General features: G+C 31.5%; 1 protein-coding gene across 4 annotated transcripts in view; it reads right to left on the reverse strand.

Annotated features, from left to right (window-relative positions):
* Window positions 1-25,834, reverse strand: part of LOC109537920 (tyrosine-protein phosphatase 99A) — a 298,832-nt gene that overhangs the window by 3,893 nt on the left and 269,105 nt on the right. For 3 of the 4 annotated variants that reach the window (XM_048661512.1, XM_048661513.1, XM_048661514.1), the window contains 8 exons: window positions 11,400-11,597; window positions 7,666-7,943; window positions 7,366-7,607; window positions 1,259-1,581; window positions 991-1,202; window positions 676-819; window positions 456-625; window positions 99-396 (listed from right to left, as the gene is read on the reverse strand). In XM_048661512.1, the coding sequence (XP_048517469.1) occupies window positions 99-396; window positions 456-625; window positions 676-819; window positions 991-1,202; window positions 1,259-1,581; window positions 7,366-7,607; window positions 7,666-7,943; window positions 11,400-11,597 (1,865 nt within the window). The remainder of the gene's footprint in view (window positions 1-98; window positions 397-455; window positions 626-675; window positions 820-990; window positions 1,203-1,258; window positions 1,582-7,365; window positions 7,608-7,665; window positions 7,944-11,399; window positions 11,598-25,834) is intronic. The other variant, XM_019904885.2, reaches the window with a different exon arrangement.

Below are 25,834 nucleotides of genomic sequence, written 5' to 3' on the forward strand. Positions count from 1 at the left end.
TCAACGGGTTATCGAATACAAGTTTACTTTAATTCAGATCGGTGATAGCAGATTTTTCCCAAAACACAGGCCAGGTACAAATAAATAATTAAAATTACCTGAAATTGTTCATCCAAGACTTTCCATGCCCTCTCATCTTCCGAACGACTATCGGGATTCTGCAGCACTTCGACGTAACGAGCAAACTGTTCACGTGGAATGTCAGTTTCACCTGCGTCTATAGCTTCCAAAAGTGCATCGTGTATAAAGATGTATTGCTCTTCAGTTTGCACTAAGAAGTTTCTTTGAGCTCTTATGTGCTTTAGAAACCCGAACACGTTCACTTCTCCCCTGGCCTTGATCTGCCTTAACATTGCATCGATCACTATATATGTTCCAGTTCTCCCAACACCAGCACTGAAACAAAATGTGTAATTTATGTTGCTGTAAATAAAGATGAGCTCATATGAGAGTACCTGCAATGTACAACAATTGGACCACTATCAGGCGGATTGGCCAAAGAAGATTTTTTCACGAAACTTATCACTGGTAAAGGGTGGTCGGGTGTACCATGATCGGGCCAATTGGTGTAATGATACTGATACACGGTTTTCTCCGCCATTGATATATCTTTAGCTCTTTTAACCTAAAACGTAACGTTAGCAAAAGTCCAATTTTCAGCGAAAAATAATTTACGTTTCCCGGAATGCTTACCCTGGTATGCCGGATAACCAAGGTTCGGACGGTATATGTCGCCATCACGTCTTCTTTCACCAATTTCACTTGAATGAAACCATATAACTCTGAACCTTCCTTGGGCCAATACATATCGCATTTTCGCTGAAAAATTATCAATATGTTACATTTTTATAGTCATAAAACTGATATGCCGATTCAAATTAGAGTTATTCGTGTTTTTTATGAATTAATAAAGGTTTGAAGGATTCAGTTTCACAATTTGTTGCGTATGCTTTTCATCTGGAACGCTCATTCTTCATATTTGCAACTTACCCGGCCTCTTTCAACTAAATTTGTAATCATCACAATAATGGTAACTCTCTGTTCCCAGATCATTCTCCAGAAGCAGTCAAAAGTCGAAGGGAGCGGACCTTGAGTGCCAATGTAAGCTTTGCTTACTAGAAACCCGTCGATGTAATTGGCGTTTATATAGGTTGAAATTTTTTGGCCTGGCATCGGTAGTAACTGTACACGCGAATGATCATCTACAATATAAATGTCCATCAGATGACACGCGAAGCCTTCAAAACACTGAACTTACAAGCAATAATATTCAAATATCTGTTTTTCGGCTTGTTATCGGGATGTTGCGAGTTTTCAGAGCTATTTCCTTCATTAGTAGGGTCGTTCTGGATAGAGTCATATTCCCTACTGAACCCAATGTCTCCATCCGCATGCAATCTTTGCACGTGATCGTGAAATCTCCCGACTTCGATCGGACCGCTGTAATCTCTACGTCTGCCATCATTTTCGTCATTTGCTGCATCAGCTTCGTTTCTAGGAGGTGGACGATTGTTCCAATCTAAGGCAGCTGGAGCGCAATGTGTATTATCCAAGTAATAGTAAGGTGGTTGAAGATAACGCCTGCAAAAAATTTGGTTGAGCCTTGTTCTTGGATCTTATCGATGTTGGTGTCTTGGTGAATTACATAAAATAACAATTTGACAATCATATCTGAAATGCCTATTTAACTTGAGATTATTACTTGGAAAGCGTACATTATTCGATTCAATTGATCTAAAAAACAGCACGAGTTAAAAATTTCTGATTGCATTTAATTAAAAACAATGGCAATTAACGTAGCGAGAGATCAACTTTCAAGGGTCAGTTGATTTATGACTGAGTAATTGGTAACTGCAGCGTTATTAATAAATTTAGCTTCTCATCTAAATCAAGAGGAATATCATATGAAGAGATATTTAACAAGAATGTGCTAAAGAAGTGCCCTTAAGTAAGTCAGTCTTTTTTCCCCATTTTTATTGATGACCACTAGGGATATATTTTTCGTCGGGGTCGTTCTGACCCGATAATAAAAACAATTCCTTTAAATGTCTCTCGAAAGCTCTCATGCATTTTTGTCGGGTTTTGTAATTTGGTACATAAAAAAGATCTCCTGCCTTTTAATTGTGCACCATTTTTCATTAAAATAATTTAATTTCTACGGAAGCGGTCGTGCGTTTGGCAATGATAAACATGCAATAATAGGTATTTCATTATTTTAATAAAGAACGATGTTTTTGACGACGGAAAGCCTAAGAGAACTTTTTTGTGGACTGAACAGTGAGTGGAATTGAATGTGGCCACATCGAAGAAAGTCAATTTTTTTACTCAAAAAATCAATTTTAATAAAGACACCACCGGTAGAACAAAATAATATTTGGGTACTGTAATAACTATATTTTTAAGCAATATTTTAATTTGACCCATTTTTAACCCTCTGAAGCAAAATAAAAGCCCGTGAATTTAGACCTGAAGTGTAACCCATGTCATTCAGTAAACTGACTGAAAATATCTCCAGACATACCGTTAACATCAGCGATGAACAGCGATGGTTATATTAAATAAACATACATAATTCACATTATACGTTTTGTAGTATAAAATAGGCATTTCAGATTAGATTGGGTTTAGACCAAAACACATTTCGTCAAAACATACAGGGTGTTCAAGAAGGATTTTCACAAATAAAAAAAAACTAACAATGAAGTTCATGCGCCCTGTATATTTTAAAACAATGAAAACGAAAAGGTTGTAGTAAACCCCAGTGTTTTTCGTAACTACAGTGGGCTTAGCTACACTCATACATATAACTGACAAAATGTGAAGCATGATGTTCGAATGTCGTATGGTTGAATTTCGCTAGGGTAATGAATTTGTGTTGGAAATGGCCTAATTAGTTTTGTGTAGTTACAAGTGATGTACACCTATCCTAACATAACAAACATTCAAAACAAAAAAAACATCTAAAACGAAAATTATATTGTAATGAAAAGAACAAATTCTTGTCATTGGTTAGTTATAGTACCTACCCATAAACATTAACAGGGTGTTTTCCTTACCCAAACCTATAGCCTAAATAATATGCAGGATATTCTTTGCATTTACAAAAATATGTACATTCACATAAATAAATAAATTCATAGTTGTCAGTCTTTTCGTTTCCATATAAAATATGTGTAGGTATTTCTCTTTGTGCACTAAACACCCATCAAAGTATTGCAAATAAAAACTTTTAGTTAAAAATTAAGTTAAAAAAAAATAGAACTCCTTTTAATTACAATTAGAACACTTCTATATACAGGCAGTACAAAAATACCAAAATTAAAAGTTAGACAACAATAGGAATGTCAGTTACATGATTATGATTGACATGGACAGTATGTATATTATTAAATTGGGTTTGGGTATTATTCGTCATGGTTTGATTGACATTATGAACATTCATAGTTTCTTCAACGGAACACCCTGTATATTGTCTAGCTCTATGGCGGGATTTGCAGAAAGCCCTGCTGTGTGAAAAAAACCTGAGTTAGGTCTGAACCAAACAATTGTCATAACATAATTCAATTTAGTCTTTTAATACCAATACATTCAATAAACAGGTACCTGAAGTAAAATATTTTCCAAGTTTCTTAAAAATTTGAAATAAGTATAAGTAATGATATTAAAAGACTGTTATAGATCTACGGAACGTTTCCCTTATTCATCAAGAGACAAGGGTAAACACATATTTTGTAAATGTGGAATACCTAAGTTAGTAAGCACTAATTCATTATTTAAAAATGTGTTGTTTGCACAAGTACTCTCCGATCTCAGCTCAGGCAATTAAATACGGCGGTTAGATGTGCTTGCTATGACTCGACAACATTTTGTATATTAATTTATGCAAACCAAAATAATTTCTAAATATTGTTCAAAGCGAAAGTGTTTAATTCTTGAAGATTTCCGCGATTTAAACATATGCCGTACTGGTCAATTTCTAACATTGCTCTTGCCAATTAAACATTTTCATATATGCAAATCATCTTGAAGAAATACGCTCTACGAGACGTTTCATAATGTGTGTAAAGTTCCTGGTCCCTACTGATGTCGATGCTCAAACTTGCTACAAAAAATGCTCCATGTAAAATTTGGCAAAATATCTCATTAGCTTCCATAAAGGACTAATTTATAATTAAAACATATCAAATAAAAAATTATAAGCATTCACTAGACGACTGCCATGTTTAAGTAACTGTTTCTGAAAAATTCGTGTACTCGCCAAAACAATTGTTATTTCGATTTATTAATTATATGATAATAAACATTAAATAAAATAAATGTAGTGTTCAGAATAGAAATTCTTATGGGCCTTAACAGCAGGGCATCTACATTTCTTTCATTGAAGGACATAAGCACATGATCACTCTAAAACATCGTTCAATTAGCTCTAAATATGTACTAAAATAACCATTTTTCGCCATTTTCAAGATCGACTATAGCAGGCGGAAAATCCTATATCCGAAAAATACAAGATGTCAGTTTATAGTAGCAGGACTTTCACCGTCGGTAGAAAATCCGATTTTAAGATGAAAATATCATACAAACATATATTGAAAATGGCTTCGTTTTTGAGATACAGGTTGCCACCCTGGTTTAACATTTTTTTTAATTTTATTTCTTTTGATAATTAACGCACATCTCAAGATAATGTACTAAAATTCTATATTCTGGAACTTATCGAAATAATACATCCAATAATTTAAAATTAACTTTAGAAACCTAAAATTGCTAAATTTAAGTTTGTTACTTTTTGTGATTAATTTGCAAATACAAAGTTTTTGGAAAAATCTTGAAGACGGTTATTGTTAGCGCTTTCAAACAAGAATACTTTTCTTCCGTAAAAACGAACGAAAAATTATTTTTGACCAACATGTTATGATTATTTAAACATTAAATTTTAGGGCCATGTGGTGCCATTGGACATATTGAATGTGGTACTGTGATTAAGTCGTAGAATAACGAATTTTATTACAGTATCTCAGATTTGGGTAAATTATAAAAAAAACTCAAATAAAATGTGAACTTTGCCACACTGTATCTCAAAAACGAAGCAGTTTTCAATTTATGTTTGTATGATATTTTCATCTTAAAATTGCCTTCTCTGTCGATCGTTTAAGTCCTGCTACTATAAACTGACTCACCCTGTATATTGAAACAATTTCTTTTAAAATTGTATTTCCTTAAATTATTCTCACATCACGATGAAACATCCTGCATATTCGCACAGAAAATAAACACAAACTTTTGCAAATGGTATTTGGTTATTATCGGCCGAGCAAATAAAAGCGTAAAATAACTGCAATCGAAATGAGAGGAGCTTAGGCATTCCACTGGTTTAGTATAGGAACAGATCACTTAATGTCAAACAGGGAAAGATATTGATTTACCTACCTAGACATATTTATTTACCACAATTATATAATGAAATATGGAAAACATTCACAACTCTGCACACAACAACTGATGTTCGTTGGAATAAAAACCATTTCCAATTAAGTCTCCGTCATGAACAATGTAGAAAATATAATGGTGCGCGTAATAAATGTCTGTGATTATTGTTGAAATGATTTAAGTCAGACGCTGGCAAAAATGCAATTGTTTGTTTTGAAGGACACAATAATTGTTTATCTGCAGCTAGCCAGCTTTGATGAAATTGACTTAACACTTATTTTTTAAAACTTAATATGTATATATATACATATATATATATATATATACTTAAATATTTTATCACTTTCGTTCGTTCCAACTAAACTTCCCTTTTCACAGCTTATAACTTACCTGATCATTGTCATAGCTACTAAAGTTGCGTATCTAAACAATGACAGTAAAGAGATTAACCGGTGATTAATCATTCCATAAATGTACGTAAAATGTATTCAATAATGTCACATGAATTGAAACCAAATTGCTAGTATTTTAAACCTTGTAACATTCATATAACTATTATTACACGACAACATATTTTGCATTTATGAAACAAGTGTATCCCTGTACATGCATAAAATTAAAGACAGAACGTATTTTGAATAGCTAATAGCATTTAAATTTTCTTAATAAATGTTTTAATTTTGCAGAACAACAAGGCTATCGTCTTAATAAATATGTAATTTTATTTACTTGAAAATATGTATTTCCTTTATGAACCAGTAAAACATTTTCCATACTTCAGAGAACAATTCAGAAGCTTGATGAAGAATTTTGAAAAGCGCATTTACGAGATAATATTTATTGCTGCATTGGATCTGGTAAACTGCAGAAGCACCACCCTTATTTTGTGTGGAATTTGAAACTGCTATTGTTTATGAGTATCATAGCTGATTCCATCTAAAGTTAAACAATGAACCATTCATTCTGCTTCAGCTACAGTCATTGTGAGTCATCCGTGTGAAAAATACTACAAGCTAATCACTTTTTTGCAACGAAATTTGTATTCCCATTATTTATGGTTGCTAACCTAGCATAGAACAGGTTTGCTGAAAATGTAGCTTTAAATTATTCATTATTTTATTTTTATAATTATTTTTATGTCAATCTTGTAAATTTTTTCAACCAAATATTAACCAAGTAGAAAAATGGCGATTACGTATTGTCAAGTACTAGAAAATTTAATTATCTAGGGGACGCACTTTGGTAAATTTTATTATCTGACTAAGTAACCTGACATTGATCATGCTTGTTGAAGTGTGCAACTTTAATTAACAGTAACATCATGACAAGCATTGAATGAAAAAAGGATTAGTTGGGCGTTACCAAAGAAAATTAGATTGCATATTGATCGGCAATTAAAATTTCATATAATAATAAGATCCCGACAACTAAAGGAAACAGAGGAGTATTTATACTAACTTTTTTAGTTTTTGAATAAAAACCGATTGACTGTTTTCACTAACATTTTGAAGAATCACAAATTTTCTTGAGCGTCGGTACTGGCATGGAATATTGTAACTATTAAACCAGCTGATGCCAAAGAACTATCACAACTACTATTATGTACATTATATCAATTGTCTCGCATGTCTAATATCAAAGCCGCTAATAGGTATTATCGCTCTCAGCTTTGAATTTTATCCGACAAATTCACACTCATTTAGATAACAAACAACATTAGGAGGCCATACATTTTCTGTTGAGTATTGAGTTGAGTGCTCTCGCCAGATTTAACTGACAACACTTTCACTTTCAATCCAATGGAAATGCTAGCAATTAATATATAATTAAATAACGCACGTGATCTGTTCCTATTAGCGAGAAACTGCTCAGGGGTATTTAAAATCTTAACATTAGCATCAAAATATTGATAACATTAGAAACGATTTGACTCACTTCCACACTAGATATGATCCTCCTCCAAGAACTAGTACGAGGACAGCACACAAAAAACCAGCTAATATCCCAGCCCATAACTCAGTAAATGGCTCAGAAGTCACATGACAACCTTCCGTAACAAATACTGTCTTGAACCGAGATTTTTCCCCTATCACGTAGTTCCCGGTACGACCGCTTCGAGCTGCGGCGTAAACCTGAATACTATAGTGAAGTCTAGGTGTTACGTTACGGAAAATATACTGAAATAAAGAGCATACACAGTTTGGTAAAATTATATTTTTCCCCAATATTTCTTACCGATGCAGAAAGGAATCCCTTCTCAGTAGGCAGTATCATGTTTTTATAGAGAAGACCACTTTCATATACATCAATGTAATATTCATCAAAGACACCGAGAGAAGTAGTTGGTCGACTAACTTCCACCAGAATGGAATTATTATATTCGCATGAAACATTTGTCAATATAGGAGGACTGGGGCCTTTAATATCAGTGCGGCCCACTGTTACCTCTGAGAAGTTTCCCTCATTTCGATGGTTGAAGCATTTAACTTTGAGAGCATATTTTTTGTCAGGAACTATAACAAAAATACATAGTCAATATGCAGCAACGTAGTAATTTTTTTCCTTCCAATCACACTCTTGTCTTTGAATAGTAATGCTGATATCATTGACTAAATAATGCGAAAATATATGCATGTCGCAATTCTGAAACCTGCTAGAGCAGCTATGATGGAATAATTTGTCATTCAATTTGTTCTATGCCTGAAGTCATTTTACTATTTTGTAAATGAATAGAAAAGTTCAAAAAAGGAAACAAATAAGATACTTGCTTCAGTTTAAGTTTGTTTCTATCCCCTCAAATGTTTCAAGTTGCGCATTTTCTTTTAGTATCAAACACATTATATATACACATTAGTACAAATAGCCACAGAAGCAGGTGCTATCTGAGTACATTCTAGTACGTGAACAGAACTGAAATGTTTTCTTTATACGAAGCGATCAGAAAATATTTACTTTACTGTGGATAAGAGCCGACGAAAGAAGGAAAATTCACCATCATTAATAAATGCTTGAACGGTGCTTAATATTAAGTACTATTACACATATGCATTTGGAAATGTAATTTTCTGATAATAATTGAAATGACTTCAATGCAATTACCATTAATTCAATTATCAGCATGAAATATACGGGCAAAGTCCCAGAGTTTAGTTTGAATTTAAAATAATGTAAAAGGATATATTATAACACATTTAAGCAAATGAACCATATTAAAAGATCTTAAATGAGAATATTTGTATCAATGCTTTTTTCATAGCAATTGAATTATTGAAGTTCAAAGGCAACAAAATTGCGTTTAAAATGCTTGAGTTTGCTATAGCCAATGTAAATATTAAATGGAGTTCTTTTTTAAAAATACATTTTTAATGAGAACTAAGACTAACTTGAAAGTTCCATACATTATGTATGTTTGGCCAATAAAAATATATAATTTTACAGTTAGGTACACAAAAAAACTAGAATTTATTTAGTATGTTATAATATATTATTCAATGTCGATTATTAGTTAACGGTTCGCTATTTTTCATAGATATATCCAAACTAACTAACGTTTCTTCGAAAGCCAATTTTTCCCGCATTTGCAAATTCAAATCACAACTTGTGGTTGAAGATAATTCTGATGCGTATCAGATTAGCTAAAAACATTCACGTATTGGTGTTAATGAATTCGTTGTTGGAACGACTTGCACCTCTTGAGAAGCCCAAGTGAGCTTTCACTTTATTTAATTTATGCGTATTTACTTCCTAACTAAACACCATACTAAAAAATGAAGAATGTTAAATATTAATTAGTGGGTATTTTTTACTCATGCTAGAAGCACGCATATTCATTTCACTTTTTAGGCGTTAATAATTAAAATCTAATCTATCCTTATATTGTATATTGCGATAGTGTATGTGACATGTGACTTTAGCAGATTATTCTTCTACGGGCCAATTTCGCAGCTGATTTCGGGACTTTTAACTGATAACAATGAAAAGTAAACTTTCAGAATTAAGATTATTACTTTCACACTATGGTCAATTAAATGTTGAAAATGAGAAACGAATATTAAATGGCTGAATAATATAATAGCAGTTCTTAATCTTCGGCAGCTATGTTATTCCTTTTTTGAACTATAGATCACAAAAGTTATATGACCATTACCGAAGTTTATTCATTTTTTCTAATGGTGCTATTAATTTCATAAGTACTTAGTACTTCTCATGAAGATATTGCAGTTGATTCACAATAAGTTCTGGTAAAACCGTATTTGGTTTTGTTGTTTATTTTCAGACTTGAATATTTTGCTGCACATCACTTTGGTTTATTAATTCACATTGATTTAATAATTTTACAATTTAATTTGTGTTTAGAAATACACACAAATGTTCCTTTTTTAGAATCAGAATCTTCTCATAAATTAAGCGTTGTTTTACAATAGTTATTTTATGCCAATTACCAGATAAGAAAATATTTTAAATATTTTGATAAGTATTTTTTACTTTATAGTCAAAAATTCATAGTCTGCGCCAACATTTGTATTTAGGTACCTACTATTGTGTTTGGTTTAAATTAAATCAAATATCAATGTTCTGTCACCTTTTTCCACTGACTTTGCTACCGTTGAGTTTTTGTGTTGAAGAAAGAATGTACGAAACCTCAGGATTTAGTAGTTTATATTTTCCAGAATTTATTATTATATTAGGACTACGGCAATCGCTCCTATAATTTATGAGGTAATATATTCATTTTTCACTCCAGATTACATATGATGGCCCAGAACTCTTGACATAATGTACACAACTTCAAAATGTCCACTGTAATAATTTTTCGGTGGTCTGCTCCATTTTAACCCTTCATAAAATTTTATGGTGCCCCACTGATCGCTTGTATGTAACCATTTGAATTCCGCGTTTAATTTGAAAAGTTTTACGTTTTTACCGCAATTGTAACCTTTGAGGAGTAATTTGAACCTCTCCGAAATTATATTTGAATAAAAACAAACATATTTCTATTCATATGTTGATAAATTGAAATCGGTTGCAATTTTGCATCTATAGCAATAAAATTTGATGTAAATTATTTTTATTGGCTATATAAATTTACAGTAGATTGGTAAATGGAGAATGAACGTTTTTTATTAATGAGAATTTTTCAAAAGAAAGCTCATAGATTTTTATTTCTCGAAAGTTTTGATCAAGTGAAAAACAATTGGAGGGTTTTCCAAATTACTCGTCAACAGTTACATAAAAATGTAAAAGATAAATAGAGTTGAATGTATGCAAATAAGTGGTGAATGGCGCACTACTGGAGGAAACCACCATTAAAAATTAAGAACTTTGACACCCTTGGGTTTTTAGGTAAATTTGTAGGTTCACATGACAAATTTCACTTAAAATAAAGTGCTCTATGAAATGACTGCTGTCCTATAAACTGATTCACCCCGTCTATAATTATAATTAAAATACAGTTTACCAAAACCGTATTTCATATGAAAGATTGGATTCGGAATTAATTTATGTTGAGATTGGAAGAGTTTTATCAAAAATACGTTGGTTTATTATTTCACAGCAGCAATGCTAAAGGCAGCAGCAAATTAGCCCCAAATAAATGAATGTTGCCGATACTGGCTTTGGCTTAATTATTTTCTTAATCAGCCTGGATAGATACCAAGATAGAACTTTAAATATAATTTTTAACCAGATATACAAGGATGAAACTTGGTAAGATAAAAAATAGCTACATGATGCTGCGCTCTTTTTTCATGGTAATAAATACATTTTTGTTATTTTTTAATATACCCAATTGCTGGGAATTTTGTGTCCTACTTACCTAGGAATAATATTGCTCCAATGAATTTATATTGTAGTTAATTGGAATTAATTAGTCAATGACACTAGCAGGGATATTACAATTGCAAGTAACATCCTTTAGCTACTAATTATGCGTTACCAATGTGAGATAAATTAATAGATAAGAGACTTACCCAGGTTAGTAAGGACAAATGTTTTGACGAACTCTCCTAAGTCCGATTTATCCGTGACATATAATGTGTTGACTCCATCATCATAATAAATCCGGTAGCCCTTTATCACTCCATTGGGTTGCTCAGGAATGATCCACTGTAGGGTCATAGTTGTATCAGTAACATTTATTACAGTGAGATTCCTGGGAGGGCTTGGAACTGAAATATTAAGATTAGAGGTGTCAATGCCCTGGGCACTTTTGGGAGTAGCTGATTCTGTAAAACTTGTTGTTGTTGTGCTATCTAAAGCGGTGAATGTTTGTCCCAAAACCGCACCGCATAATATAGATGCAATATAAACAAATACATGGCCCATCCTAGACAAGTCGGTTTTCGATCCGAAATAGTTCGATTAAAGCGGTTTCTTCATTGTATTCCTTTGGAGTGAAAGCCGAACGACCATTGTTTTATGGCTTACGCGGCACGAGTCGTCATTAACACAGTTAATTCGGAAAACTGATTAAACTGGAAGCAACGTGTTTACTAATTTAGTGTGAACACCACCCAAAAGCTACAACAAACACAACTACAACATTGAATATTGATATGGCGGGGGTTGCGAGAGGGGGAAACCGATTCACTTGTCAATGTATTTCGGGGTTGCCGAATATCTAGAAAACTCCCTGATTGCAAATTTTCAGAAAATCACTGAATAGAAAAGAATCCATCGTGCCCGTTGGTGTGAACTCAGAAAATCAAACAACTATAAAGAAATTATTAAAATAATACCGAAGCATTTCTAATGAATTAAAAGCGACATTTTAAATGATAATTAAAGAAAAATTAAACTATTAATTTCCAAACATTCTTGTCGAATTATTTTTGAATATGAGCGCACACACCTTTGCTATTAATTTTAGCTTGCAAAATCCACCCATATACACCCAGATTAATGAACGAGGATAGGATAGAGAAAGACCACACTAAGACATTTACCTAGAAATTGCTCGATTAGTGAAGTATTAAAATATAAATTGGCTACAGTTATAATTCAACTGAATATTATTGAGTTGAATTTAACCTTAAAAAACTTTTCATTCAAATTCAATTTTTTTTTTAATTAAAAAAAAATATATTTATATAATGCCCTAAAAGATGAATTAAAATCATCCTTCCATCCCAACAACACAAAAAACACACAATACATGAATTTCCTGCTTTGCGTTAAGGCTTCCTGAGAAACTTTCTAAACGAACATCAACACTGCTCATCGGGGTTTTTTGAAAAGATACAAGGAAAAGGTCAATATTCTCTTTAAACTAAAAGAAACATAGCAACAGCGCCCGGTTTAGCCGAATACGGCGCACGCTCTCTTGGCCGGCCGGGTTTGCTCCGAGCTTTAACCAATTGCAGGCTTCGCACTGTTGCCATCTATTCAAATCATTCCTAAATTCGTTTCTAAAAGGGAAGCGCTTTATAAGTGTGGATGAGGCGAGGATTGCTGTAAGTAATTATTAAATTGTTATTATATTATTGTTATTATGATATGGAACCTGATCAAATATCTTCTTTTACTTTAATCTTGAATCCAAAGTGATTTTTGTCGATTTTCCTGCACTGTTTAATTTTTTTTTATGTTTAACGCTTAATATGCTTGACAATTTTCTTGTCAGAGTCAAGTAAAGTGAATGGAAAAGTTAAGTTTACTTTATTTAGAAATTTTCCTATTTACCAATGCAGCTGTAGAGTAAGATATTATATGGGAGCGTATATAGAGCGTATACGCTCTGGTTGATTTAGTCAAATGGCTAAGGAAAACAATATTTTAAAATTTTGTTTTATAAAACTATTATGGAAAAAAAACAAATGATACCAAAATGTACTCAGCAAGCATTTTAAACATATTAAATAAGAGCCGCAAATAAACTAAGAAACTGAAAATCTAAAACCATTATTTCCTTGAAAATTTTCGAAAAATATCAGTTTTTATAGCTTTCAGCGAAAAGCTGCCTAGACATCGATATCTAAATTCCTGCTTTTTTTAATACTGAAAATAATATTTAAGACCATGCATTTCAGTTAAATGCATTCTTGACAGTATGGTGTTAAGTTAACAAAAATTAACAAAACACATTTTTATTTGCGAATATATTAAAAACATTTAAAGGAACAATTTGAAGAACGTATTGACTAAATTTATTTTATTTTTACAATTATAAAACACCATAACATATGCGGTGTTTGTCTGTGTAAGAATCCGCCGTCATCACAGGATCTCTGGTATAATATACATACCTGTATTTAATAACTTCTTGAGAATATGGTGTATGTCCTTTTAATATACAAAATCTACAATAAGTCGCAGTTAAATAAAGTGAATAGTTAAATTTACTTTAAAAATAGCTTTATTTACGACTGCAGCTGTAGAGTAAGTGACGCTCTAGTTTATTTTTTAAGTTCTCAACTATTTATGTCCAGTTACTCCTTAGGCTAAAAATTACAAGCGATCAAACGCCAGGAAAAACAATATATTTTTTAAATTTTTCATTATAATACTGTCATGGAAGCTGATTGAATAAAACAAATACGATTTAGAGAGGAATTATAAAAAACACGCATATGATAATTGGGCCGAATATATTAAATGATGGGAAAATGTACTGAGCAAGCATCTTTTTAAATCTAAATCGCAAAAAACTACGCAGTTTTAGTCTCAAACCCTTTTCTCATTGAAATTTTTGGTAAAATTTAATTGTCTGAAGCTTTTTCGGAAAATCCACATAGACATCGATTTCCAATAGTCAAATTACTCAATTATTTTGTATGACCAATAAAAGAATATACAAAAATACATTTAAAAGAACAATTTCAAGATAACCTTGACTAAATCAATGTTCTCATCATAAAATTTACGTATGTCTGTATAAGAATTCGTCACCATAATATGGACAATACCTGCATTTAATAATTGCATAGCAATTCTCATTACTGATCTGCACTCAAGTAGCAGGCCTCCTAATCACCACTATAAAAATTACTTGCGTGCATTAAGTTAAGTAAACTTCATGGAAAAGTTCAGTTTAAAAAGTGACCTATTTACCAATGCGGCTGAACTACGTTGATTTTTTAAGTTATCAATTATTTACGGCAACAGTAACAGTACCTTTTTCTTAATGTACTTTATGAATGTATTATGAACTCTTAACGAATAAACTAAACACGCTTTAGAGGAATTAAAAAACACACGTATCTGATAACTCAGAAGAACCCATCAAATGATACCAAAATGTATTCAGCAAGCATAATATAAAACCCTTTTTTCCTTGAAATTTTTGAAGAAATGCCATTTTCTAAAGCTTGTTCTGAAAATCCGCAGAGACGTCGATGCCCAAAAATGGTTTTAAATTAACTTAATTAATAAAATTAATTTTTTAGGATCCATAAAACAAAACATCAATATGATGTCCAAATTTAAGTATGGTGCTAGCTACGTTATCAAAGTTAACAATCCACATTTTCTTATTTAGAAATATACTAAAAACAATTAAAAGAACAATTTGAAGAAAGGTTTGACAATATTAATTATTTTATTATAATTAAAACATTCCAAAATATTCCGTGTTTGTCTATGTAAGAATTTCCCACCATAATATGCACAAACCTGTACCTAAACAGTTCTTGACAATATTTTAATATTTATTTGTATTCCTCGTTCGAAACAGAAAATTTATCTAATAGTAATTTTCATAATTAACGGGTTGACTAATCTCCACTATGAAAATACCTTACAAGCATTGTCTGCGAAAACCAAAGTTCTATTGAGTTGTCGAAATTGATTAGATATCTGTTTTTGCCAACATCAAATGATTTAAGTTGTTTATTTCTTTCCCTTTCAAAAATTCGATGAGAGGTCTTTATTGTGTTTCGAAGACCATTCTTGCCTGAAAAGATTTAAAAGTTCAATTCGCAACAAAGAAGCGTAAATTGTTTTATAAAGAGAGGTGATTTTATGGAAAATTAGATCAAAATCTAAATTTTCCGCCATTTCTAGATCATTCTATGTACAATTATTTCATCTTTGCTTTTTGCCTAAGTAAATTAAAATATTTAGGGTACACGATCGATATAGTTTTAAGTTTTCGTTAAATTATATCGTTCTTCCAAATTTTGTTTGCAATCGAATATCGGAATTCTCTTAAACTTTAAAGACCAATTTTTATATGTGCCTTAATATTTGGGTATTTGGTGTGAAATATTTAAAGGGTGTTAGAAAGAAGGTATTTTCTCACATTCAGCAGTATGAATTGATAACCCGAACCCGTTTTCTAATTTACAAATTAGAAGTAGAGTAGGTACTTTATCAAAACTTCCATCTAACATTATTACACAGTATATCGTGTTTCAAATTTTACCTTTCTAATAATTTTAGTAGTTTTACTTCTAATCGTGTTTTAATTATTATATTTATGTCGGCTATATTAACATTTAAACAATCTATGGGCTTTGCATTTGTCTCATTCTGGCTTAAACGTTCCAACGTTGTTCTATTTTGACCAATTTGCTTTTAAACATTAGATATAAATATACTGATTGTACATTTTTTAAATTGTGCTAGATTCAATTTAAGAACACACCTCTTACGGTATCTAGATAGGTACTGTAAATGAATCGTTATAGAAACGTGCATATGAAAATTAGAAAACGTATTTATGAAAAAGACCGCAATGGTCGATAGTTTTTTCGTAATAAGTAATAAAAATTTTCTTACGGTACAACCTATTTTAAATGCTACTTTTAGATATGAAATAAAATACGTCGACTACATTTTTCACGAAAACCGACTGACAAAGACTTAACGGAATTTTAATTTTTTGCATTGTTCTACGTTTTACTCGTATCTGCTTCAATCTAAATTATCTTTATTCATTTCTATAGCAAAGCACGAAAGCCATATACCTCAATGTTTTACTGGTTGAATTCAATTTTAATAATTGAATAGAGTTTGTGTATGTCTGCCTATTCTTTCAGTTCATGATGTAGGTAATCCAGTTAAATTAATTCGATTTATTAATTAATAGGATTGGGTAACTCAGTGAAGCTAGCGCAGTGCTGCGCAAATGGCTTAGGGCGCCATCCGAACGCATGGGCGGAGTAACTCAGTTCCGTTACTGGGAAAATGTTGATGACTTGATTTTAAGTTACTCTTTCTTCTAACTACTCAATTTTCTAAAGTTTCATTTAAAAATGCTGACAATCTTAAGATATTTTCCACGAAAAATTATGAAATAAATTTCGAATTCTTCTTCGCAAAAAGTTTTGAAATCCCTTTCCAGCTTCGAATTCGGAACAAAAATCAAACAATTTTCTATCAAGAAACGAATAAACAGAAATCGAAACAGAATAAGCGAAAGTTCATAACAGATTATTTGGAAGTCTCGTCAGCTCCATTCCTCTTAGAATAGAATCTCTTAAAAAATGTGTTTTTTCTTTTGACTTAATCTTTTTCACTCAAAAACGATTTATTTTGTAGAATTTCACTTAAAAACACTGACAATCAGGAAGACTTTTAAGTGAAAAATTAAAAGATAAATTTATAGCTTTGTAATAATTTTACAAAAACTTTTTTCAGTGTCGAATTCGGGACAAAACCGAAAATAAATTCCTACCGTTTTTTCCCGAAAACCAATAAGGTTTTCTCCAAAGCCAATCACAAAATTAAAAGTTTCAAATCGAATACGCAAAAAAGCATTATTTTCTGATGATTCTGTTCTTTTTTGAAAATAATGAGGTGTTTTCCAACAAAAATGACAAAACTAATTTTGCTAGAAAATTCGACGCATTCATTGGTTTGCAGGGAACCTTAAAAAATCGAATTCAGCTAAATTCATCGAATTTCGCATAAAAATCAAATAATTTTATTCAGTTTTTACCAAAAGTAATTAAGACCATCTTGAAGAAACGACCAGAAAGCAAAAGTTTACAAAAAATTATTGGGAAAATTCGTCGCTCTCATCGCTCTGAGGATTTCTAAAGTTTCTTTAAATTTTCAGGTGATTCGAGTTTTAGCAAAGTTTCAATTAAGAAATTCTTTCTACGCAAAAATCGGCTTAATTTTTAGTTTCACTTAAAATACTGGTAATCTTCAGATATTTCCTGTGAAAAATGACAAGATACATTTTATTTGAACACTCGTCTCATTAACCGCTTTAATATTATATATATTAAACTTTTTGCAGCTTCGAATTATGGACAAAACCGTAATAATTATTTCTCGGTCTTTTTCGAGAAATATTTCCCCGAACTGAAAAAGCGAAAGTTTATAATCATTTATTTGGAAAACCCTTGGAAACTGGAGTTTATTCATTTTAGGTCAATGTTTCTAAACAACACTGTATCTAGCCAGAAAAACCGCGTTTTTTCCTAAAATTTTACTGTCAAATACTGGCAAACGGATTCTTTTATGCAAAAAATTAAGAGATCGATTTTATAAGAAAACTCGTCGAATTTCTTTGGACACAGTTCTATTGGTGGGAAAATCTAGATTACGTTTTTAGTTGTTTGAACAAAGTAGTAAAACGTTACTCATAAAAAATGTTATCAACCCTTTTTTAGATGTAAAAGTTCCAGACTCGGGTCTCGTAAAGCTTTAACAAATGAATGATAACTCATTAACCGATGAGTTATAACTCGTTAACTCAGAGAGCGGCAACAACTCAATAGCGCAACTCAACAGAGTGTTATTCAGTCCGATTAATTAAACCTACACTTGGCTAAAAAATCCCATTACCTGTTACAAAATAGAGATAAACTCGATAATAAGTCAAATCGTTCCATTGTGCTTCGGAGATACAATAGCAACTAATGGGAAGATATAACTAAAGAAGAGCTCAGAAACAGAGCCCCATGTGGATTAGGTGCAGAATTTATGTTAGTATATTCTTTTCTATGACGAGAACCTTTTCTCCGAAACCTAATTATTTCCCAAAAACTTTTAATAACTTCCTTTTGTCTTCCAACTTTTCTTCCTGCGGAGCTTTTACTTTCCTAAGTTAGCACCGCAATGTTGAAACTAAAATTATCGATCTCTCTTCGCTTTGTCTATTTCTTTATACTTTCTAATATAGAAAATAAATACTGTCGTTAAAATATTTCGTCACATTAACTTTCGAATGTTTAAGTTTTCACATCGGCTCTTACAAGTCAATATATGCTATGCATTTTAAAATAGATGTTGAAAAATAAGCTCTCGCTTTATGTACAACCCAAACCTTTTGAAGCAATAAAGACTGGGAAGTAATTTTCATCAAATGAGCCATCAAATACCTTTCTTAACATAACTGGTAAATTAAATCTGATAGAAATTTTAAAGCATCGCCTTTCATAACATAGGGACAAAATATGAAAAGTTTTGCAGAATAATGAGAAGACGATCGTCAGGTTCTTTAAGGCCGAGGTAGGGTTATCTAATTTAAACTTTCTGCAAATAGCTGATGAAAAGTTGGAACGTACATTTTTCTAACTAAATTGAGATTCAAATTTAAACTAAGACATTGGATTTTGAAATTTGTTCCTCGAACATACCAAATACGTATATTTTTGTGCAGTTTCCACAAAAATTATATTTCAAAAATCAGTAAGAATTGAGGAAGATATTTGTATCTGTAAGTTTAATTTATCAATCATATCACTGTTATTGCATGGTCAAGATTAATCTAAAAAAATAGCCAAGTATAACATTCATGCGTGTTCTAAGAAAATATTGATTCTTTGCCTAAATATTAATAGAATTTTTTATGTTGATTTTTTGGCGAGAATATATATTATTTCCAAACACCTCATAAAATTTTGTTAATTACTAAAAGTTTTTCAATCATCTTTGATTGTTCTATATATTATTTTAATAAATGATTCCCTTTAGAAAATTTTCCAAAGGTTTTCTTATATTGGGTGTCAATTTGAAAGCTTCCCACCCTTAATATCGTTCTTGCAGTTGAAAATATGAAAAATCGGAAAGACCTGTCAATTTTATTTGTGAGGGGGACACCTTAAATTAATATTTTTTGCTTTTTTGTTTCAACCCCCTAGGACGGGAAGGTGTCACCCTTAGAATCTTAAATGGGAAGGGCGATCAAGTGGCACATCGTTTTAAAGGGCGTTTAATTCTCTTTACACATCTACCAGCCCTAGGGGGGGGGGTTGATACAAGGAGGTTAAAAATATTAATTGAAAGTGTCCCCCCTTACAAATAAAATTGACGGGTCTTTCCGATGTTTCATATTTTCAACTGCAAGAAAGATATTAAGGGTGGGAAGTTGACACCCGGTATATCATTATAACATTATATGGAATATTACCTGTTAAAAGTTTATCAAGATTTTGCACTTTCACGATATTAAAATGTCTAGCTGATGTTATAAAATCAAAAAGTCTGCATTCAAGTCCTTCCATGGCAAACAACTTCGTCGGAAAATTTCCGTAATTTATTGTCAAAGCAAAGTTTTGAAAGGACTTGATAAAACAGAATAGTGATGAAATTTCGGTTTTCTTTAGTCGGTGCTACCAAGCGTTCTGGAAACTGAGTTTAAAATCTCAAATTCCATTTATTTAACTAAAATGTAACCCCTGTAGGCCATCAGTGTAGACGGCTGGCAACAGGTAGATTGATTTTGCTTCGTGCTTGAAAATTGAATGATATTTTAGCCAATACCTTAAGGTAATATGATGATTAGATTTTCCCGATATTAGATTCGTTTGATTTATACAAACATTCCTGTTCTTTAGAAGATAACTCTGAGATATTCTTAAATACTTCCTATGGAAAACCAAATTAATATAGGACATTTTAAGTACAGGGTAGATACCAGAAGCAACATTTTTACTTTTAGAGTTTTACAGAGCTATGTAAAGTTTAGTTTTGAAGTTTATTTGAGCTCTGGATAGTATCCATCCAAAAATTACATCTAACTTTACAATGAATTAACTTTTTGAGGAATTGCCTGTGTTTTGGATTACTCGGCCGTTAGAATATTTAAATATAATATTTTAATATTGAATATTCTAGTATTCTTTGTAGTAACATTTTCTGGTCGACTAAATTCGATTTAATGTATTTGTTAGCATACCGCCGTATCCGGATCTATGGAAAAACCACATAAACTTTTAATCTGTTTTTAAACTTTACATTGAGTCAAATATTAAATCAAATTCACATAACAAAACCACCCATAAAAGCGTACTTTTTTGCATCAAGCTTACAATGAAAAGTTTCTCTTATGCAACAACTTTTGGACAAAAAGGGCAGATTTAAAGTTTACAGTGCTTTTATAAAATATCGTTCAATCAATTTAAAACTTTGTGTTTACGGTAATTGTAGAATTTAACTCAGGAAATTGTTTCAGCTTAATTCAATTTCATAACTTCTAAGTTAAAGCATTAATTGCTACCAATAATCATTACATAGCTGACACCTCAAACTCCCATTTAAGGGTACGTTCTAAATATCTTAAAGAGTAGGGCGAGGCCTCAAACTAGGCCCTTGCGGTAATACCCAAATTGATTTATATGCTTCACAGTCTGAAACCATTTATGATTAGAATCGACTGCGATCTAAAAGATATAAATAATTAAGGACTTTTAGAGGCTCAACGCAAGGGTATCTGTTAGGCACTTTTGCTAAGAAATGAGTAATTTTTTTTTCATTTGCGGTAACTAAACCTACGTTTAATAAATATACTGAGCTAGAACGTTGAAAATGGGCAATGGATGTGATTCTCTAGAATGTAATAACTTAAGTCATAATCAAACTATTTGAAAATTGTGTAAATTTTTATTTAATATTTAGTAGTTTTTTAGGCAGTTTATTAAGTTTAATTATATATCGTTTACATAACTGATAGATTTTTCGATATTTTCCAGCAATTTTTCATTGATATAAATCATTCAATAAAATATTTAGTAGCTTTAGCGCTTATTCCTGCTCTCAATCATGTAATTGTTAAAAGTTATTGTCGATATGGATTTTGATTTTGAATAATGTTATGCCATTGAATAACGATTTTGCTTTTACAGAATCAAAACTCACTCTCGAAGTTTTACTAAGAAGCAACTTTTCAACCACAAGTAAAAGTTCAAGTTAAACTAAAGCCCTCAGTTATGAATTGAAATTCCGAATGTCAAAGTGGAAAGTTTTGTAAACTTAAATGCAGTTTAAGCTTAAACATAATTTCGAATTAATATTTAGAGCCCGTTGAACTATTCAAGCCTACAACGACGTACACAAATCTGACGTTTTTGGGAGAAACTTTAATAAAACCATTTGACGTATATTGAAAGTGAAATTCTGTTCCGAACAACCACTACAATTTCGAACTCGGGTTCTTTCAAAGCTAAAAGCATCAAAGAATAATCGTTTTCCGGAAGACAAGTGAATGGCTTTCGAAATGGCTCTCAAGTGGCAGAACAAATAAATAGTTTTTGTGTAAAATTACCTAAATCTGAAGTATGAAGGAGTTTAACCACGGGCAAAGTTCTTAGGGATATATATTTCTTTTGAAGTTAACGGCGGCCGCTTTGTGAACTTCGAACAGAGGTTAGTAAAACTTGTAATTAATTAAATAAGTTTTAGCTCTACATAAACTTGCCAAGGCAAGGCCCAAATCCACTTTCCCTAATCATTATACTGAATTCGCGAAGACGGATGAAGAGAAGTGATTGTGATAATTATGTTCGAATTACCATAAATTTCAATACGGTAAACATTTCTGATACGAGTAATACATATGCTTGGTTTGAATTTATATACGGTTCATATGAATCGCTCTAATTAAACGCAAATGTCAGCCAAAATTATCAAAATTATCATTCCATTTATATGCAGGGTGTTGCTGGGTGATCAAATATTACAAGAAAAGAATATGATCATAATTATGCTGTTGTAGAAATATAAATTGTCTATGAGATTTTCTGGAAAATTTATGTAACCATTTAAATTTAGCACTAAAAAACCTAAAAACCTTATTGATCTTCAACAATATATGTTGATAAACGAAAATGGAATTATAATAAATATAACTGTAATTCGGTTCTTGGGTTTACCACAAACATTAATTAAATACGCAATTTATTCCACAACAATACATGTAGTCAGCGACAATTTTCAATCGTTTAATGATTGTTATGAATGTGGAATACGCTTAAATGTTTCTACCACATATTTTGCTATTTATATTTATCCACCACATTTCAGAATTACTATTTTACCATTAACGTAAGGCAATTCACCAAAAAATTCAGCACCAAGAGTATTGTAACTGTATGTGATGTGCTTGATAAAAATATTAGTAACAAGTTGAAAACAGTAAACACTTAAAAAATCAGTGAAACTATTGACGCACAACAGACAAATATGTTAATATAAATGAAACTACAAGTTGAATAATACGTTTTAAATTGCAAAATGTTCGTATACTGCCTTTTTCAAACGTATAATCAACTGCACACTGTTCAATTAATGGCAATATTGCTGGAAGGATTAACAGGTAGAGTTGCCAATGCTATGGCAAATGCAGTGAAAAACATTTTAAGCAGATAAGTCGCATTTAGAAAAAAATATATTGAAACTCACGTAGCAGAATTAAAAGCAGTGCAAATATATTAAAATTAAAATTTATAAAAATCCCAACCGTCTTTCGGAAAAAAAACTAGATAACTAAACTAGATTAACGATTTAACTAGAATTAATGAATGGTAAGTAGGATTATTTTAACTTTTAAAATATTTTAAAACTAATTGATTTTTTCGCTTCACAGTTATAAATATTTATTAGTTAAACTTTTAAAATATTTCGGAAGTACCTGCTATAGACATGCAATCAAATTAAACAAATTGTAAATAGAATATAATATGACCACATTATTCACTTTTGTGTGATAAAATAATTACCGCATATCGTATGCAATATTTAATTAATGTTTCAACTATCCACATTATTACAGTTTTCTGAGTGGGTTGCCTAAATATCCATTAACACAAATCTATGGAATATATGAAAACACTTTTATAACTCGTGTTTAATTTACTATTAAATTTAATTTTAATATGATTGAGGAACAGCACTGAATGCGTCCGATTTCGAAAACAGTTTGAATACCTTTGAATCAACTGAATAAAATGAAAAAAAAAAAAATACTGGAACAGAAAAAAATTAAACAGAATGTAGATGTATTGAGATAGATTGAATATAATTTGATTCTAGTTGTATAGGGATAAAAAAGAGTATATATTTAGACGTCAGCGCAGCTAATTTTAAAACATAAAGATATGAAAAATCATAGAATAATAATATTTTGCATTTTGCTTATGGTTCGAAAGACGTAATGTTTTCGCGCAAATTTGAGTAAATGATAATAAGAGAAAATTATTTAAATTCCTTTAAGGCATATACTCCGGATAGGAAGGCAAACATGCCGTTAGTTACTCACAATTATCTACATATTTTTTTAGTAAAACAATAATTACATTCAAATTTCATTCACTTTTAACTAATGTTCCTGTTCTAGCTTCTTAAATCTAATTTTTTCTCGTAAAATACGATTGAAGAAAACTTACTATTTTCATCCGAATGTTTAGAAAACCTTTCTTATATTCATGAGAGCAATTTTAAAATGCACTTTGTTATGGAATGTTGACTGTAAACATAATGTGTAGAACTAAAATTATAAAAAGCAGTCATCTAAAGAAATACATGACTTGTACGCTTCTTAAACGACTTAATCAATGTTTCAAAGATTGATAATATAAGCCCAATTTTTATATGTGAAAATTAACAGTAATCAGTTAATATGCGATTTGGTTAAATTAATTCATTTTTTCCTGAAACGAACCATTGTATGAAAATGTTTTAAAATCACAAATCACAATCTAATAGGGAAAAATTGAACTAACCAGGAAAGATGCTTGCAAATTTGAGCAATTGATTCCTTTAATTGTTTTTATTTATTTGCGGCTAATTTTGGTACTATGAAGTACAAACTGGACGAAACAATTCATACAAACCCTATTGGTATTTTGTCATATAAATCACAGAATCAAACTTGATTAGCAATACTTTGTATGTGTTTTAAACTTTTAACTGGTTAATAACAAAACGTGTAGCCGATGAGCTGTGGATTTTCCATATAAGCTTTATAGAATTGAGATTTATTTCTTCTAGTTGTTAAGGTTTATTGTATCCAACGTTGTTGCCGACAAATATATCGCATTATCGATCTTGATTTTTCACGGATTTCTCAAAGTATCTTGCCAGAAACAGACGCTTTGTCGCTTCATGGTTATCAAAAGTAACATTTCTTATTTTGGAATCGTTTTTGACTCTTCTCCCGTTAAAACTTTTATAGTACTTTGCCAACTGAAAAGAAGAAAGATTGTCTGTAATGATAAGAACTCTCGCTCTTTGGCAATCAAGTCTACGCTATCTTGCCTCATACTAACTGATATTATTTCCATTGTCTGTCCGTGAAAGAATTATCGAAAAGTACAATTTTAAGATATGTAGGGTTGTAGCTACACAATATCGAGACAAAATTACAGACGTCATTACAAGTGTTCTCTTATATAATTTAATAATGGTAGTGTTTAAATCTGAATCGGAAGTATCCCTTGCTCCAGGTCTTTTACCTTTTGAATAAAGCGCTGACACTTTTAAGGGATATTGGAACAAAAAGCTTTTAGGATTCGCATGAAAATAGCACATAAATCTCTTGAAACAGATTTTTTCCGGTAGGTGTTAAAACTTTGCACCTAAACATCGAAAAGCCTCTGGACAATCCCCCAAAGGCCCGGATGCGAATGTGTTGGAGACACGATTATTCAGTTCAAGTCCTTAATCCAGTCCCGGCGGAACGTAGTCCAAGTCTGTCGTTTCCAGGATTGTTATTATTTGGCTCTGTTTGCCTCATCTCCGTTCATATGTGCCACGACTGTGCAGTCGAGAATTCAACTGTCTGGGACATTTGGCCTCTTAGGAAGCTTGTCTCCCGAAATTTCAATCTGCCTCTGACCTGTCAACCGTCTAACTAACTTTTACTAAGTTGCTTTGCACGCTGCCGTTTCCATGTTCATCATTCGTATTAAATCCCGTTTTTTGGCATTTTCGTCTTTTGATGTCTCTGCAGATGTAATCGACAAACATTGTTTTTCCGAGTGAGCAGAAAGCAAATGCTAGACTAATTATACGGTAATCTTATTAAGATTATTTTAAGCTGGGTTTTGGAAAGGCTTCACAGAGAAGGATGACTGTATATTTTCTGTTGAAATTCTGTTGAAAGTAGGTACACGACACGAACATTATCTGAAGAGAAATGGTATTCTTGGAGCCGTTCTCGTGGTTGTTGCTTAACCTACAGATATATGTTTTCCTAAAGAACTTCAGTCAATTTAGAACATCACTATCGCTTCAA

Source organism: Dendroctonus ponderosae, unplaced genomic scaffold, assembly GCF_020466585.1.
Source record: "Dendroctonus ponderosae isolate FM_Combo_2020 unplaced genomic scaffold, Dpon_F_20191213v2 Dpon_F_20191213_1, whole genome shotgun sequence".
Lineage (NCBI taxonomy): Eukaryota > Metazoa > Arthropoda > Insecta > Coleoptera > Curculionidae > Dendroctonus > Dendroctonus ponderosae.